The sequence below is a fragment of the Trichomonas vaginalis genome, chromosome VI, assembly GCF_026262505.1.
Source record: "Trichomonas vaginalis G3 chromosome VI, whole genome shotgun sequence".
Classification (NCBI taxonomy): Eukaryota; Parabasalia; order Trichomonadida; family Trichomonadidae; genus Trichomonas; species Trichomonas vaginalis.
The window spans coordinates 289,318-304,396 of NC_067208.1; the positions used below are offsets into that span (position 1 = coordinate 289,318).

Below are 15,079 nucleotides of genomic sequence, written 5' to 3' on the forward strand. Positions count from 1 at the left end.
AGTTTTGCAAGGTTATTCTATTTTAAAATTATCTGATATTATATTCCAATGCATTTGCAATCATCAAAATTTAAAAATAATGACTTTTCTCTCAATTTAATTTGCAATAAAATTCGCAGATATTAGATTTTAATTAATATCAAAATATTGGCCAATAAAAACTTTTGATCAATCCACTTTTAAAATCGGAAAATCGTGAATTTTTAAAACACGCTTCGAAAACAGAAAAAAAATCGAAAAATGCAAATCATCTCAAAACTCGCCCATTTCAAGATTTTTCTTTAATTCGAAATAGCATGATGCTAAAGCATCATACCAAAAGGTGTGTATATTGACGAGAATTGAAAAATATCAATCTGATGAATAGCAAAATAAGCATTTATAATTGAGGCGAAAACGATAAATCTCATTTTGCCTCTCAATTTTTCTGAGTCTCTCAATTTTTGCAGTGGTCCCTTAACTTCATTTACAAAATTCAATTCTTTTCAGTTTTTTACGGTTGTCCAAATTCTTAATGTTTATGAATGAAACATTAACTATATTCATTTGTTATAATCTTCTCATTGCCATTATGAGGGTTCTTAAACATGTTCTTAAAAATAAATAAAATAATACAAATCTTTATTCAATCTTTTGATATTGTTGGTCCTCTCTTTGTGAAAATACTTAACTTCAAAGAGTATTATGTTTTACCTAGTGAGGACCTTAAGTTTGCAAATACATAATAAAAGTAAAATAAAAAAGATCGGATTTATCACAAAACTTTGAGTATTATAGGATTTAATATATTTTCTTAGTAGATTATATGATTTAGTTTCTTAAAATCTAAAGTATTTCTTGAGGAAAATATAAATTGAAATTCAAAAAGTAAAAAAAATGTAAACAAATCAAATTTTAAATGGACCAAATGTTGATTTTTCATTCGTTTTCTCATTATCGAAAAAAATTTGGAAAGCTAAGAAGTCAATAACAAGTTATATAATACAACAAAAAACACATCGGATATGTTTTCATCAAATAGTCTCCTAGATTTGTTATGAAATTAAAATATCATGATATTTTAAGGGCTTTTGATTTCAATATTAGAATTATTCAGTTATGTCGTGCTAATATCAATTGCTTTATACAATTAATCGTTTACAAGCTGCAAAAATCGAACAATAATTTGACTTTGTAAAAAAAGTGCGTCATTTTTATTCGTTATACTTACAAAATGTAAACATTACGAGAAACATTTACATTTGTAAATGTAACAAGTAAAGTTGTATCGCATAATTTGACTTTGTAAAAAAAGTGCGTCATTTTTATTCGTTATACTTACAAAATGTAAACATTACGAGAAACATTTACATTTGTTAATGTAACAAGTAAATACATCAGATTTAAATTGTAAATGTAGTTTATCTCTCTCATCTCCTTTTTAAAAGGTATTACATACATACGAACGCATGGGTCACTCAATAATTAGCGTGATAATAATTGAGGATAGACTGTAATCGTAATTTTATTTTTGGACTTATATTTCGACATTTTGAAGTCGCTTGAAAGTCTTGCAAATGATTAAATTTGGAAAATTTGACCTAAGTCTGCATTATTTTGATGACTTAAACAATTCTATAAATCTGTTTTCCTAAAAATTTAAAAAGATATAATTTCAATTTCCCTAAATTTATGTAATTCATATATCACCAAAATATTTGGACTGCATTTCGTTTGTCTGCACCTAATTAAAGTCTAAATACCAATTAATTTTGGAGTTGCATTGCTTTTAATGTAAAAATGCACGTTTAGAAAAAGACGATAACAATTAAATTACAAAATCGATAACGACGACGATTAAATTACAAAATCGATAACCTCTCATAATTTCTATAAGAAGAAGAAATATCATGTTCACAATCAACTAATATTGTTTCAGTAGTGTTATCAATATAATCTGGATAGATAGAACATGATACAGAGCGTGCTACTAACTGAAATAGTAACATTTAAAATGAAACTTGAGTATAGAAAAATTCAATATACTGAATTTGATAATTCAAGTAATCTATAAATTATTGATGAATTTATTGATTTATGCAATCATTTAACATATTCAGTTTTTGATATTCATCCTCCTTATTTTTCAAATGACATGATTTTCTTGAATTATCATAGTATATATGTTAATCTGTTTTTCTCTTTCCAACGGAGTTTTTTTTTATAAATCATAATTTTTCACCTGAAGATATATTTGAAGTTTATAAATTATTGGTAAATTCAATGATTAATTCAATATTCAAAAGTCAACCATTTTTTTAATTACCGAAATGCGATCATATTTCAAAAATGTATGTAATAATGTTTTTATTTTCAAAAGAATTTTATGCAAGTGACCAAGTTTGAAAATTGAAAGTAAAAATGAATTTTTCATTTGAACTATATTGTTCATGCAGATTCCAGAAAAATTATTGTTTATCGTAATATTCCCGAGAGTTGATTCAATTTTTAGAATCTATCCAAATAATGAAGACTCTTGCATTTAAATTATTGAAATATATAAACTCGATTAAGTGCAGCTAAAAAATATTTATAACTTCGAAATATTTAGCTCAGATTTTTTTTTTCAGATTTAATCTCGTAATAATCAACAAAAAGTAAATATATCTCTATACAAAGCTGCTAAAAATATTAATAAGATTAATATACCCTTGTTATCTTTTTTCATTTTTTTCAAATTTGGAGTTAGGTTATTCTATTCCAAAATGAGAATAAATGTCATCGATTGGATCATTATTCTAACTCCGAGCTACTTATTCAAGCAGTGAAAATTGTTTTCATTGAATTGAATAATGCAACAACTTTTTCACAGTTGATCTAAAATTGATCCTTTTCATTTCTAACGTAAAAAAGCCCAAACCATATCGCACTTTTTAATGTTAGGTGGGTATATCCCACACTACATCATCCCTGAATGTTTCGCCTTCAGTGGTTCATTATATGGTTCAAATCAAAAGGTTACACCAAAAATATTTTTCGCACATAAAGGCACAAAAACATTTTATACTGATGTTATATTTTTGAAATATACAATTTTGAATATATGCATTCAAAAATATAAAACCGACACTTTTTATCAAATACTGAAATTAAAATCACTGAATAAGCAAATGATCATTGTTCAATTTTCAATAATTTATTAAGTTCCTGATATAAATCTTTATTATCAGATAGTCATCAAATAATTTGCAGATATTCTTTTTATAATTACTAAATCTTATCATAAATATCTTATGTTCTTAGATGATTCATAAGAACTGCCTTAGTTTTGGATATGACTAATAAACCTTCTCTCTATTTATTGAAACATTTAAAATATCAACCAAATAAATAACCTCCTTCAAATAACAACATACTTTACACCAAGTAAAAGCATCTTATTTGATCTTATTTTCCAATATTTTTTTTATAATTAAAGTACATATTCGAAATATTAAAAAGTATATTACTTCCAAATAAGATATCGGTTTCTTTAAATGAAATTGATTTCCAGCGATATCACTTTCATTCATAAAATTTTCTTCCTCATCCAGTTGTTTTAATCCAGTAACTTTGAGTAACAATATTTGTTAAATAATAATTAATTCTCGAAAAACCTATAATAGCTATATTAAAATGTTTTCGTTGATAATCTTAGTTCAAAATAAGCCATAATAACTGTAATATTTTTTGATATACAAAACGAACTTTATTCCAGATTGTATATAAATAATACAGTCGAATTAATTGTTTTCTACTTTTTTCAGTGTAAAAACGTAAATTAATACAATATTATTTATACAAATACTATTTACAGTTTAAGAAATACAAACGAATTGCTAAATAACAATCTATAAAAAAAATTACATGGTAAAATTATTCAAAAAATATACATGGTAAAATTATGGTTCAACTAGATAAGTAAACATCTTTCCTCCTTTGATATCAATTTCGCCTCTTTCCTTGATATCAAACTGTTGGCCATAAATAAGCTCATAAACTGGTCTTGAAATATGAACTTTCATTGGAACACCGTGATGTTCCATTTCGTGAGCAGTGTTAATTGCCGGGCCAAGGATCTCAAATGTTGGTTTCTCTGTACCAATAACACCAGCGATGATTGGACCGCCAGTATTAATACCAACTCTTATTCTAAGGTTTTCATTTTCTTGTTGATCGATTTCTAATAATTTCTTGATGACTAAACATCCGAAATCTACAACTTCTTTTGCATGAACAGCTGGTTGATTTACTTCATCAAATATACCACCAGCTGCCATATAACAATCACCAATGCATTTGATCTTTGTCATTGTTTTATGAGCATTTGTGATTGCATCGAATTCTTTGAACATGATATTCAGCATTCTCATGACATATTGGGCATCATGAGAACCACACCATGGTGTGAATTCAACAACATCTAAGAAAAGAACAGTTACTGATTGGACAGCAAAAGAAATGTTCTTTTCTTCAGCTTGTACACGTGGAACTAAAGATGCTGGTAAAATGGAACTTAACATTGCATCTGACTTCTTCTTCTCATCGGAAATCATCTTTTCATGCATCAATGTTTGTGTGATATCTCTTCCTGAAAAGATCTTTCTTCCTGCAACACTTTGGTTTGTGAATTCAATGTAATGAACATTTTCTTTTTGATCTTTGTAAACTAAAGTGATTTGGTAACCTAAAACTTTTTCAATTTTGTCTTTGGAAGTGAATCTTCCGTTCATGAAGAATTCAGAAACTTTTGTATTGATTACTTCATTTTCTGGTAAATTAAACATTTCTTCAAATGATTTGTTGACATTAACAATCTTTCCATCTGCTTCATTACTAACAATGATGATATCATTTAATCTGTTAGCAACTTCTGTATGGAATTTAAGTAATTTCTGGTCATCTTCATCTTCCTTTTGGCTGTAGTTTCCGCTCAAAACATTCATTATATGAGGATTTTGGAAAATTATTTGTGGTTGGCATCTCAACAAGTTAGTAAGAGTGAACTTCAAAATGTTTTCTTCCTTGTTAATCATTATCATTGATAAAACAGTAAATATTAAAACAATCAACATGAAAATAACAGCGAAAGCAACCATTGGTGTGTATTGTTTTTCTATTTCATCTTGGATTGTTGAAACTAATTTTTCACCTGTGTTATAATATAAAACTTCGTATAATTCAAATGGGCCAATCTGCCAAAGTTCTTGAATTCCATCTCCTCTTAATTTTGGCCAAATTCCGTTTTTCATGTTTGTTGCATATCTTCTTAAAAGAGAAATAATAAGCCAAAGCTGACCTTCAGCTGAGAAACCATGAGCTGATTGTTGGAATAACCATGGAACAACTTCAGGACCTTCTGAATAAGTAATTGCTGTTGCTTCATCTAAAGCTTGTTGCATCATTAAGAAAGGAATATCTTGATTTGTTGTTCCTCCAACTCTCAACAAATGGATGTATTTAACCATTGTTGGAATGAAGCTCTCAATGACTTGCATTTCAGCATCAGGAAGTGGACACATTTCTGATAATAATGGATCATATTTTGCTGGCAAAATTGTCAAAATACTTGAAAGAATTGAATACATGATGCAAATACTGCCATAAATGTTATTGATATGATGGCAGTTCTTTACACATGTATCAGAACCTTTCATGTATCTCAAGAACAGCATTGCATATCCAGCAATCATGGCAGCACCAATGAAAATCAAGCAGAAAATGTTGTAAACTTCAATGGAACCACTTGAAGAACCATCAGAAATTGTTGAGAACAATTTAATGATTCCTTCTTCTTGTTTGTTTAGTTCCATTGTTCTTGACTTGGAAATGGAAGATTCATCTTTGCTCTTCATGAAAGAAGAAGAAATATTAGAAATTACTGTCTTTGGAAGATACCCAAAAACGCTGTATAATTCTTCTTTGTTTCTCTTTAACATGGAAGATTGTATCCTATAAATAATTGGAATAATAACTAAAACAAGAGCAATCAAACCTAACATCAATCCTAAATATAATTTTTGATTGCGATTGTTCATCTTTCTTATGTGAGTTACTAACAAATCCATGGCTTCTCCTGCAACTCTTGTTGTTGTAACATCATTTGATCTGCTTGTAACTGCATCCATTCCTGCTGCAACAGTGATATCAACATAACCAAGATCAATGACTTTTGTACAATGTGTTGCAATCATGTAAATCAACTGAACCATTGATGTCTTTGATTGTATAACATCTATTGAATTCTTATAAAGATTAAATGGTAAAGTTGCTGCAAATATTTTGTTTCTAACTTCTTCAATTATTGAATTTCCTGTTTTATATGATCTAAGTTTTGTCAATTTCTGTGTTGTCGATGGAACTTGAGCACACAAATATTGAACAATATCTTTTGGCTCTTGATATCCTCCATAAGCATGTAATGGGAAGTTTTCTCTTAGGAAGATTTTTTCCATTAATTTCTGTGAAGGATTCTTTGGATCATCGAGTTCTTCAACTAAGTATTTACCAATGAATGCTGGTAAAATGTTGACAAGGTTTCTAATGTATGAAATACCATACAAAAAGTTCAATGGCTCAACTAATTCATTTGTGAAACTTCCATAGAAAATGACAATCAAAAGGAAAGGAATAATTGTCATTCCAATCAACAAAAACAATTCAGAATATTTCATGAATTGTAATGCAGGAACTTTATGTTTCATGATCAATGTCTTGACAATTTCCATTTGTTGTAAATCAACTTCATCTTGTTCGAAATCATCATATCCGTATGTTAATGTATCATTTGGAGTTTCATTTTGTTTGTTTTGAGTGAAAGATGAAGCAATTGTATCAGGAATAGCTGGAAAAGCAATATGTCCTAATTCATGTAAGATATCTTTGTTGACGCATATACCTGAATTCAAGAATTTGACGTTATCTTTCCAGACTTTTGCGTTGGCAAAATCAACTTTTAATTCAGCCAAGAACTTGACATATTGCCTGATAACATATTTGTTGTTTGGATACAACATTGTCAATTGATTGACTTCGATTTCGAATCTTTTTATTGACTCATGGGCTTGTTTTACAGCTTTATCCATTTCAGCGAGGTTTCCTTGTAAAACTAAGTCCCAAATATATCTCAGACGGTTCTTTGACTTATCGAAATTCTTTGACAACTTTGAGATTTTCTGCTTAATTTCTGTTGTAAAGCACAATTCTCTTGTCTTTGTGATTTGGCCGATATTTGTTATGTAATAACCAATCTGTTCGTGGTTGGATCTTGTACTTCTCATGTTGTTTGCAATGAACATTAACTGGCTGTTCATTTCAGGATAGATGGCCGCAAATTTCGCGTATAAATACCACATGTTCAAATCATCTGACCATTTTTCAACGGCAGCCTTGAAAATTGTGAAATCAAGGCAGACAGAGTGGTTGAATCTGAATCCTGTACCAACAATTTGTCTAAATTTGCCTTTTGACTTGATAACGTCGAAATCCTGTGACATTTCGAATTCATCTAACAACAAAAGGTTTCTTTGGATTCTTTTCTTGATGAATAAGTCACTAAAATAGAAAACTAAAACGGCAACACCGAAGAAAACTGCGAAATAGTAGTCATTCCACTCATATTCATCTAATATCGGATATAAACTGGCACCACAAACAAGGCAACCAAGGATGGAACCACCTAATATCAATGTTTGGTCCATTGGCTTGATAAAAGTTCCGCAATTGAAAACGGTTGTGCAATTGTACAAATAGCAGGCCATGGCGAGGACCATGAAAACAAGGGATGGATAGCGAGATAAGTATGATGTCAGGGATGTCATAAATGTAACAAAAAGTGTTGTAATGAATAACTTATTCTGGGAAGAACCTTCAACAGTTTGGAATGAAATAACTCTGAAGGCAAGTGATTTTGTATAGCAACTTATGATTATCCATGTGTATGCAAAAATGTTGGCAACTGTAAGTACTAAAGGAATAATCATTTTCGCCTCAATTTTATAGAGCTTTGAAATTAGAGCCGAGAGAATTTCTCCAGAAAATTGAACTGCAATAGGAAGGAACCAAAAAGGAACGAACGACATGAAAACTGTTAAGATATTTGTTGCAGTCTTTGAAACTACACTGGTCTTTTTATATTGAAATGCCATGAATAACAAATAACCTAAGAAAACTAGTAGAATAATGTTAACCAAATATAAAACAATGTATTCGTTATTCTTACGAACTGATACTGGCATTACGTGGAAAAGAACACTCATTACGTTCATTAACCAATAAGTTTTTGTTGAAAGATCGACAACATCTGCATCTGAGGTCATGAACGAACAACCAATGAGTTGGAACAATCGTAGGAATGAGACAATTGTATGGAATAATGCAATCTTAGGACCATAAATGTCCAAAAAATTGAATAAGGAAGAAAGATTCTCTTTAATAGTTGTTGAAATCGGTATATCAATGAGATCTTTGTATCTAGTGATTGATGCTGCGGTAAAGACAGAAGACTCTTCACTGGCATACGATTGTACGTCGTTCATTTATATTGATTGGGCAAGTTTTATTCAAATTTTGTGAGAAAACGTTTTAATAAGGAAATATAGAAGAAATAATCAGAAAATCATAGGTTTCATTTTCATGGTTTTGTTGACAGAAAACATTGAGATAAAGCGTAAATTTCTGAAATCACATTTTTAAATTCACTTGTTTATTATTAAAGCTAATCATATGTCTGTAATTCATGGACTCAAAATTGAAAACATGCGACAATTCCGATCAAATACAATTGAAAAAGAATATTATTACGATATTATACTTCATCTTCTTTGCTAACTACGTTTAATAAGATCTAATAATTAATAATATATCTTTATTTCAGGAAAATTTTGAATTCTAATGGAATATAAATTTTAGTCACTTTTATATAAAATTGGTGTAAAGGAAATATTAACATAATTACACCTCAAGAGTAATTAAGAACAAAATTGCTTTGAACTTCTCGCAATTTTGTATAAAATTGACCCTCATTGAATTCTAATAGTTATATATAAACTTGTAAGAGAGTTAAATACTATCAAATAAGGTTCAAATAAAATCAAAACCTTATGAAAAGTAATTTCAATTTATTATTTTTAAAATATCTAAAACCATATAACAACTCTTTTTAAGCTGGAAAATCTATTGGACCCATCATTTGAATAAAGGCAAAATTAATTCAAAATTTGAGAGAATTGCTGGCCCATCTATTCTGAAAGATAATTCAATTTATAAATTCAAACATTTTGGATGAATAGTCTCGACGACCTTAATACTACATCTTCAAACGACATCGAGTCTCAGAAAGAAGACAAATCAGAGTCTTATAAGGAAGAAAGCACAGGCGATTTCTTACAATCTCATCTACCCTTAAATTTTTGTTATTGGACAAAAAAGTGACACCAAATCACACTTGTTTGTTGGATCTTACCATTCCAGATAAATATAGCAACTTGATTTTATGAAATTAGATAGATATATATGTGTACTTTTATCCCGTGTTGTTTTCTCGAAAACCTAATATCCTATGGGGATGCTGATTTTGAGCTTGTGTAAAAGTCAAGTGTCAATTATATGGCAATATTCTACCATATGTGGTGATGATATTTCAATATGTGTCTTTGTTAAAATTAAAAGTTTGAGATGAAATCAGCCTTATTTTATTTTGATGTGGTATTATTTTTTGTTCTCTATGATGCATTATAATAACATATTAGGAATAAATGCCAACGATTGATTTTCTTGAGAGTTTGGCACAAATCACGTCAAAAGATTATTGATGTCTGGCACGATCATGAGTTGTGCTTTTTTTGGCTTGTCGGGGTATTTTGCCTAATGGTTAGAACAGAATGACTATGTGTTGTCGATAATCATAAATAATTTATTTGGCGCTATATTGTTTCTCTAATTTGCAACTATATATTCAGGGGCTAAGACGGTTTATAGGAATAATGCACATAATGAGAAGGCTAGAAGTCGTGATTTTTTGGCGTATTACAAAAAAATCCTATAAAGAATCATATTTGAGCCATATTTTTAAATGCAATGATATAATTATGGAATTTATATCCAGAATATATAAAGTAATATGAAATTGAGACTGAATAAAAAAAAAATTAAAAAAAAATTAAAGGAAATTAAGTAAAAATATGTTTGACATTTATCAAATTTAGGTAGAAAATGTGGTGGTACATTTATTATCAAAAAACAGGGTTAAAATTTGTGAATAAAAAAAAATATTCGATTAGAACAAATTATAAAGTGAAAATATAAATCTTACTTAAGAAGAATAATGATTGGTGATATAAAATGCTAAATTTTAATAGAAGCAAAATAAAAAATAAGCGATCTTATATTATTATTAAGAAAACAACAAATTATCTTTTTGGCATAATGGGATGGTCTGTATGCCAAGATTAAATGGATTGAGTTCGAATCAGGACAGTATTTTTTTTGATTTTCGCATTTGATACTCATAATATTAAAATGGGATAAAATTAATGAAATAAAAAAAAGGTAGTGGGGCTTCCAGGCGCGTTGCGCCCTCTAGCCCTGAAGATGTTTAGTATAAATGAAGTTTATATTCGGAGGGCTTCCAGGCGCGTTGCGCCCTCTAGCCCATAAGAAATTTTTCCCAAGACCCAAGAGGAGGACCGAACCCCAGTCGACCAGCCGTTGACTTTTTTGTAGAGCACTCAAAATAGTATAACTTTGTCCGGACAAGTAAGGGTCTATCGTCGCTACAGGAAAAGTTACAGGCGTTCCACGGAAGTATACTTTGAGAAGCCTTTTCTCCCTTATAGAATGAGATAGGACGGTTATTTTACAAAACTGACAACACTTTGACCGAGTAGTTTTTTGTGCTGAACAAAAAGTGTCATATAAACATCTGTCAAAAACCGTTTTTTACTTCACTTAAAATGCCACGTAAGCTACGTAAGAATATACGTAAGAGGAAGGGAGCATTGAAACATCCAATAGTAAAACTGACACCACAACAACAGTTGCAACAACAAATGATGAATGACCCCACTATGTTGCAACAAATGTCAAGCAACCCTATGCTTTTAAACCGAGTTATTGGTGCACAGAGTGGAGGTTTAAGAGCGGCACTTTTAGCGAAAATGGCAGGCTATGGTGGAGCTGCAGACGGAACAGCTTATAACCCTCAAAGTCAAATGAATTTGAGTTCACTCAAAAATCAAATAACAGATGTCAAAAAGTCAAACATAGACATACAGAAACAAATAAGTGAAAACGAAAAGAAACTAGAATATGACAGACACACAAAGAAACTCAATGAGTTAAATGTAGAGAAAAAGAAGAAAGAAGAACAACTGAAAGAACTAAGTACAGAGGAATATGCGAAAAAAGTGTCAGAAAAAGCAGCAGAAGTAGCAAAAATGGAACAAGATGTTATAAATTTGAAAAACCATACTACTCAATATAAAGTACTAAAAGATGAAGAGATAAAACAAAAAGCCATGAAGACATATATGGATAGCGATGAGTATAAAAAAGAAGTTGAAGCAAATGTAAAGGCAGAAAAACTTTTAAAGTTGCAAAACCAAACCGTACAGTATGAAAACTTAGCACAAGAAAGTAAAAATAACGACGCAGCCATACAAAAGGCAATGAAAAGCGCAGAATATATAAAAGCTAATAATGACTGGTTAGATGCCCAAGCCAACGCTAAAGCAGCCCAACTTATAGGGTCAATAAGGACAAAAATACAAGCGGATGAAGACAGTTCAAATGAAGCTTTAATGAATGCTGACTTTAAGAATGCCTTCGAAGCTCTTCATAGTAAGGTGAAACTAGTGAACGACTTCTCATCTGGAAAGAAACTGAAGTCTGAAGGTTTCGACAAAGAGTTAAGAGAAGTAGCACAAAATATGACGAAAATAACAGATGCAGCAACGAGACAGGCAGTTCAAAGTGCCTATGACGCCGTTAGAGCAACTGTTGTGGAAAGTCAAGAAAAAGAGTTACAACAGACCAAAACAGACCTAGTAAATGCTTTCTTAAGAACGAAAAGTCAGGTAGGACATTATGCTGCAGATGGAACATATGTGCCAGCTGGTGGAACTTATATACCACCAAACCCTCCAAGAGAAGCACCTGCACCAGGACTACCTAAAACATTTACATCGTCACATGGACACAGACACAGGCATGCACCAAAACCAACACAACAACCAACAGTTCAAAATCCAGCACCACAACAACAACCAAAACCAACAGTTCAAAATCCAGCACAGCAACCAACAGTTCAAAACCCTGCACAGCAACCAACAGTTCAAAATCCAGCACCACAACCAAAACCAGCACAACAACCACCTCCACAACCAGCACAGCAACCAACAGTTCAAAACCCTGCACAACCAGCACAGCAACCAACAGTTCAAAACCCTGCACAACAACCACAAACAGAGCAAGGACATAAAAGAAGTAGAGAAAAAGGAAACCAAGAATTCTTAAAAATGCTTAAGGAAGATTATGGTTACCCAGATACTCTTGACTTTAGTGACAGATATAAAGAAGCTATTAGAAAGTTCAAGGAAGGAAATACTGACCCGAACCTATTTAGCTTTATGGTTCAGCATCAAATGGGATATAATCTCAAACCTGGAAAATACAAGCTCGCTAAGGGATATGATTTAATAGCATATCATCCAAATGACATGAATGAATTTACTCCGAGATATTTGGTGTCAGAGCTAAATGATAATTCAACTCTCTTCATGAAACGCGTAAAAAATAGAGACGGAACGAAAGAAGAAAGGTTTATGAGTCCGGATGACTTAGATAGGGAACTTGTTAAAAACGGTCTCGGAATATATGAAATGCCAGCAGATGAGGTACAAGAAACTCCACAGGAAGAAGTTCAGATACAACCAGACATGGAAGAAATAGTTCAGCAACAACAGCTAGAAGAGCCTGAAGGAAACGAACAAGTCCCTCCTTTGGAAACTAACTTCACAGAACTAGATGAAGATTTGGAACAGCCGAAAAATCTTGACCCTCAACAAGAGTATGAGGTGAATATGGAATCTTTCCAAGAGTCTAAGAAAAATTCGGCTGACATAGTAGAAGAATATCGAAAAATGTTCGCCGACATACAAAAGACTCCAACATCAGATGAAAATATTCAGCATAGAATGGAAGTACTGAAAGAAAATGTACGCAAATACAACAATCCTTTTTACTTACGACCATATAACGTTCAATCTTTGGCTGAACTCGGTGAAAATAAAAGGTTAAATTTCAACAAAACATATAGAAATGAAACATTGTTTAAAGTTCATTCAGAACCTAACCAATATGGAAACAAACCTACTTTTGTTTCTGCAGACTATGGAACTACAATGAGATGGGGTCATAAAGCTAATCCGGATAGGTGGTTCATAAACTTACAACCACAATTCCAAGAAGTTGTAGACGCAATGGAAGTGAATGGTGAACCAGATATAGCTGGTATTTTCAGCGCGGCTTTAATGCCATTGAAAGATATGAAACATGCAGATATTTTGGACCAGTATGAAATGAACATGGCTGATGGAAATATAACACCTGACGTTCTAGAACATTTATCTCAAAGAACTACACAGAACCATAGAGATGGTATATTTGGTGAAGAGTTTAGAAAGAAAGTTAGGGAGAGAGAAGGAAGAGAACCTATTGTACATGACCTTGCAAACGAAAGTTTGCAAAATGTCATAAAAACTTACTTTGCAGACAATGAACCGAGAATGGATGAATATTTAAGAAAACTCAAATGGACAGTACCAAATGAAATGTTAGTATTGAAAAACATGTTCCTTGACAAAATAAAACCAACTACAGAAATAAATGACGCAAGACTGAAACATTGGGTAAAAGCTTTCCCATTCACAAAAGATATTATTGGTAACATGGAAAGAAAACCAGAATGGCTACAAAAACATATATTTGGAAACGAGCTTATTCCATATGGACAAGCTCTGTTTGAAGAGCTTGAACCGGAAACTCAGGAAAGAGTCATGCAAACAATACGCGAAGACTCAAATACAAACTATGACAAAATCTTTCTAGGATATAGGTTACCTGAGATGGGCGACCAGAGCCCAAAGGCAAAAAGGACATGGGAAATTTACAACATACTAGGTGAACATGAGGCAAAGATGCAACAACTTGAAGCAGAGGGCAAGTTACCAAAAGCGACACCAAGGAAGAAGAAGAGTAGAACAAAGTGAAAGTAGTGAAGAAGTAACTTCATTTAGTGAAAGTAGTGGCAATGAAGGAAAAAGAAGAGTTAAAAACTCAGTCAGGAAGAAAGTAAAGCTTGGTACGAGTGGGTTCTATTATGACACATAAATTCAACTATTCTATATTTTTACCCATATGAAATGTACGCCGCTCAGAATATAACGCCAACAGTTTTGGATGCCATGAACGGAAATGTTTCCGAATGGTATAACGAATGCGACAATGCCATTAGAAGGTCAGAAATAGTTCCTGGAACTTACGAATATACAACTGCTGTTTCTTATGGAAACGTAGGTGAGTTTGGAGAAGGTTCTTCAACAACAGTAGATATTGCTTGCGACAGGTTTCATATTATTTCTATTGACAACTCATTCTTATACGTGGAACAAGACATTGAAATAAAACCTTCTGCCAAGTTGTCTGACAAGAAAGGTTGCAATGGAATTTTCTATGTCGGATACCAATATGCTCCAGAAGTTTTCATGGGATATAAGATATATTCTAACTCTGACTTAGTTCAAACAGTAACATGGGCAAACTATGAATGGTTCGCTTTGAGAAACTCAGTACAACCACAAGCTAGAGAACAAACAGACCAGTATGCAACTATTGAGAAAATAAGAAGACTTGACCCTAACGTTCCAGGAGTTTATGTTAACCTTTCTGGTTCAGATGGAACTGCTGCCACTAAAGTAAAACTGAAACTTAGAGTTCCTTTGTCATCTTTCCTCATCTTCAGGTTTTTAAGATACTTGCCAAACTGGGCAGGAAAAATTTCTAT

General features: G+C 31.6%; 2 protein-coding genes across 2 annotated transcripts, besides 2 other annotated features; one reads left to right on the plus strand and one right to left on the minus strand.

Annotated features, from left to right (window-relative positions):
- Window positions 1–1,650: 1,650 nt before the first annotated feature.
- Window positions 1,651–1,857: a mobile genetic element.
- A 2,031-nt stretch (window positions 1,858–3,888) lies between these two features.
- TVAGG3_0777680 (guanylate cyclase protein) lies at window positions 3,889–8,555 on the minus strand (the record flags this gene model as incomplete). The annotated part of the gene is made up of 1 exon (XM_001301527.1): window positions 3,921–8,555. One exon carries the CDS (start codon window positions 8,553–8,555, stop codon window positions 3,921–3,923), a length of 4,635 nt encoding a protein of 1,544 aa, XP_001301528.1.
- A 4,806-nt stretch (window positions 8,556–13,361) lies between these two features.
- Window positions 13,362–15,079: part of a mobile genetic element that runs on past the window's edge.
- TVAGG3_0777700 (uncharacterized protein) lies at window positions 14,439–15,037 on the plus strand (the record flags this gene model as incomplete). Its single annotated transcript, XM_051246201.1, has 1 exon — window positions 14,439–15,037. A coding segment is annotated over one exon (599 nt), but the record flags the coding sequence as incomplete, so codon positions are not given.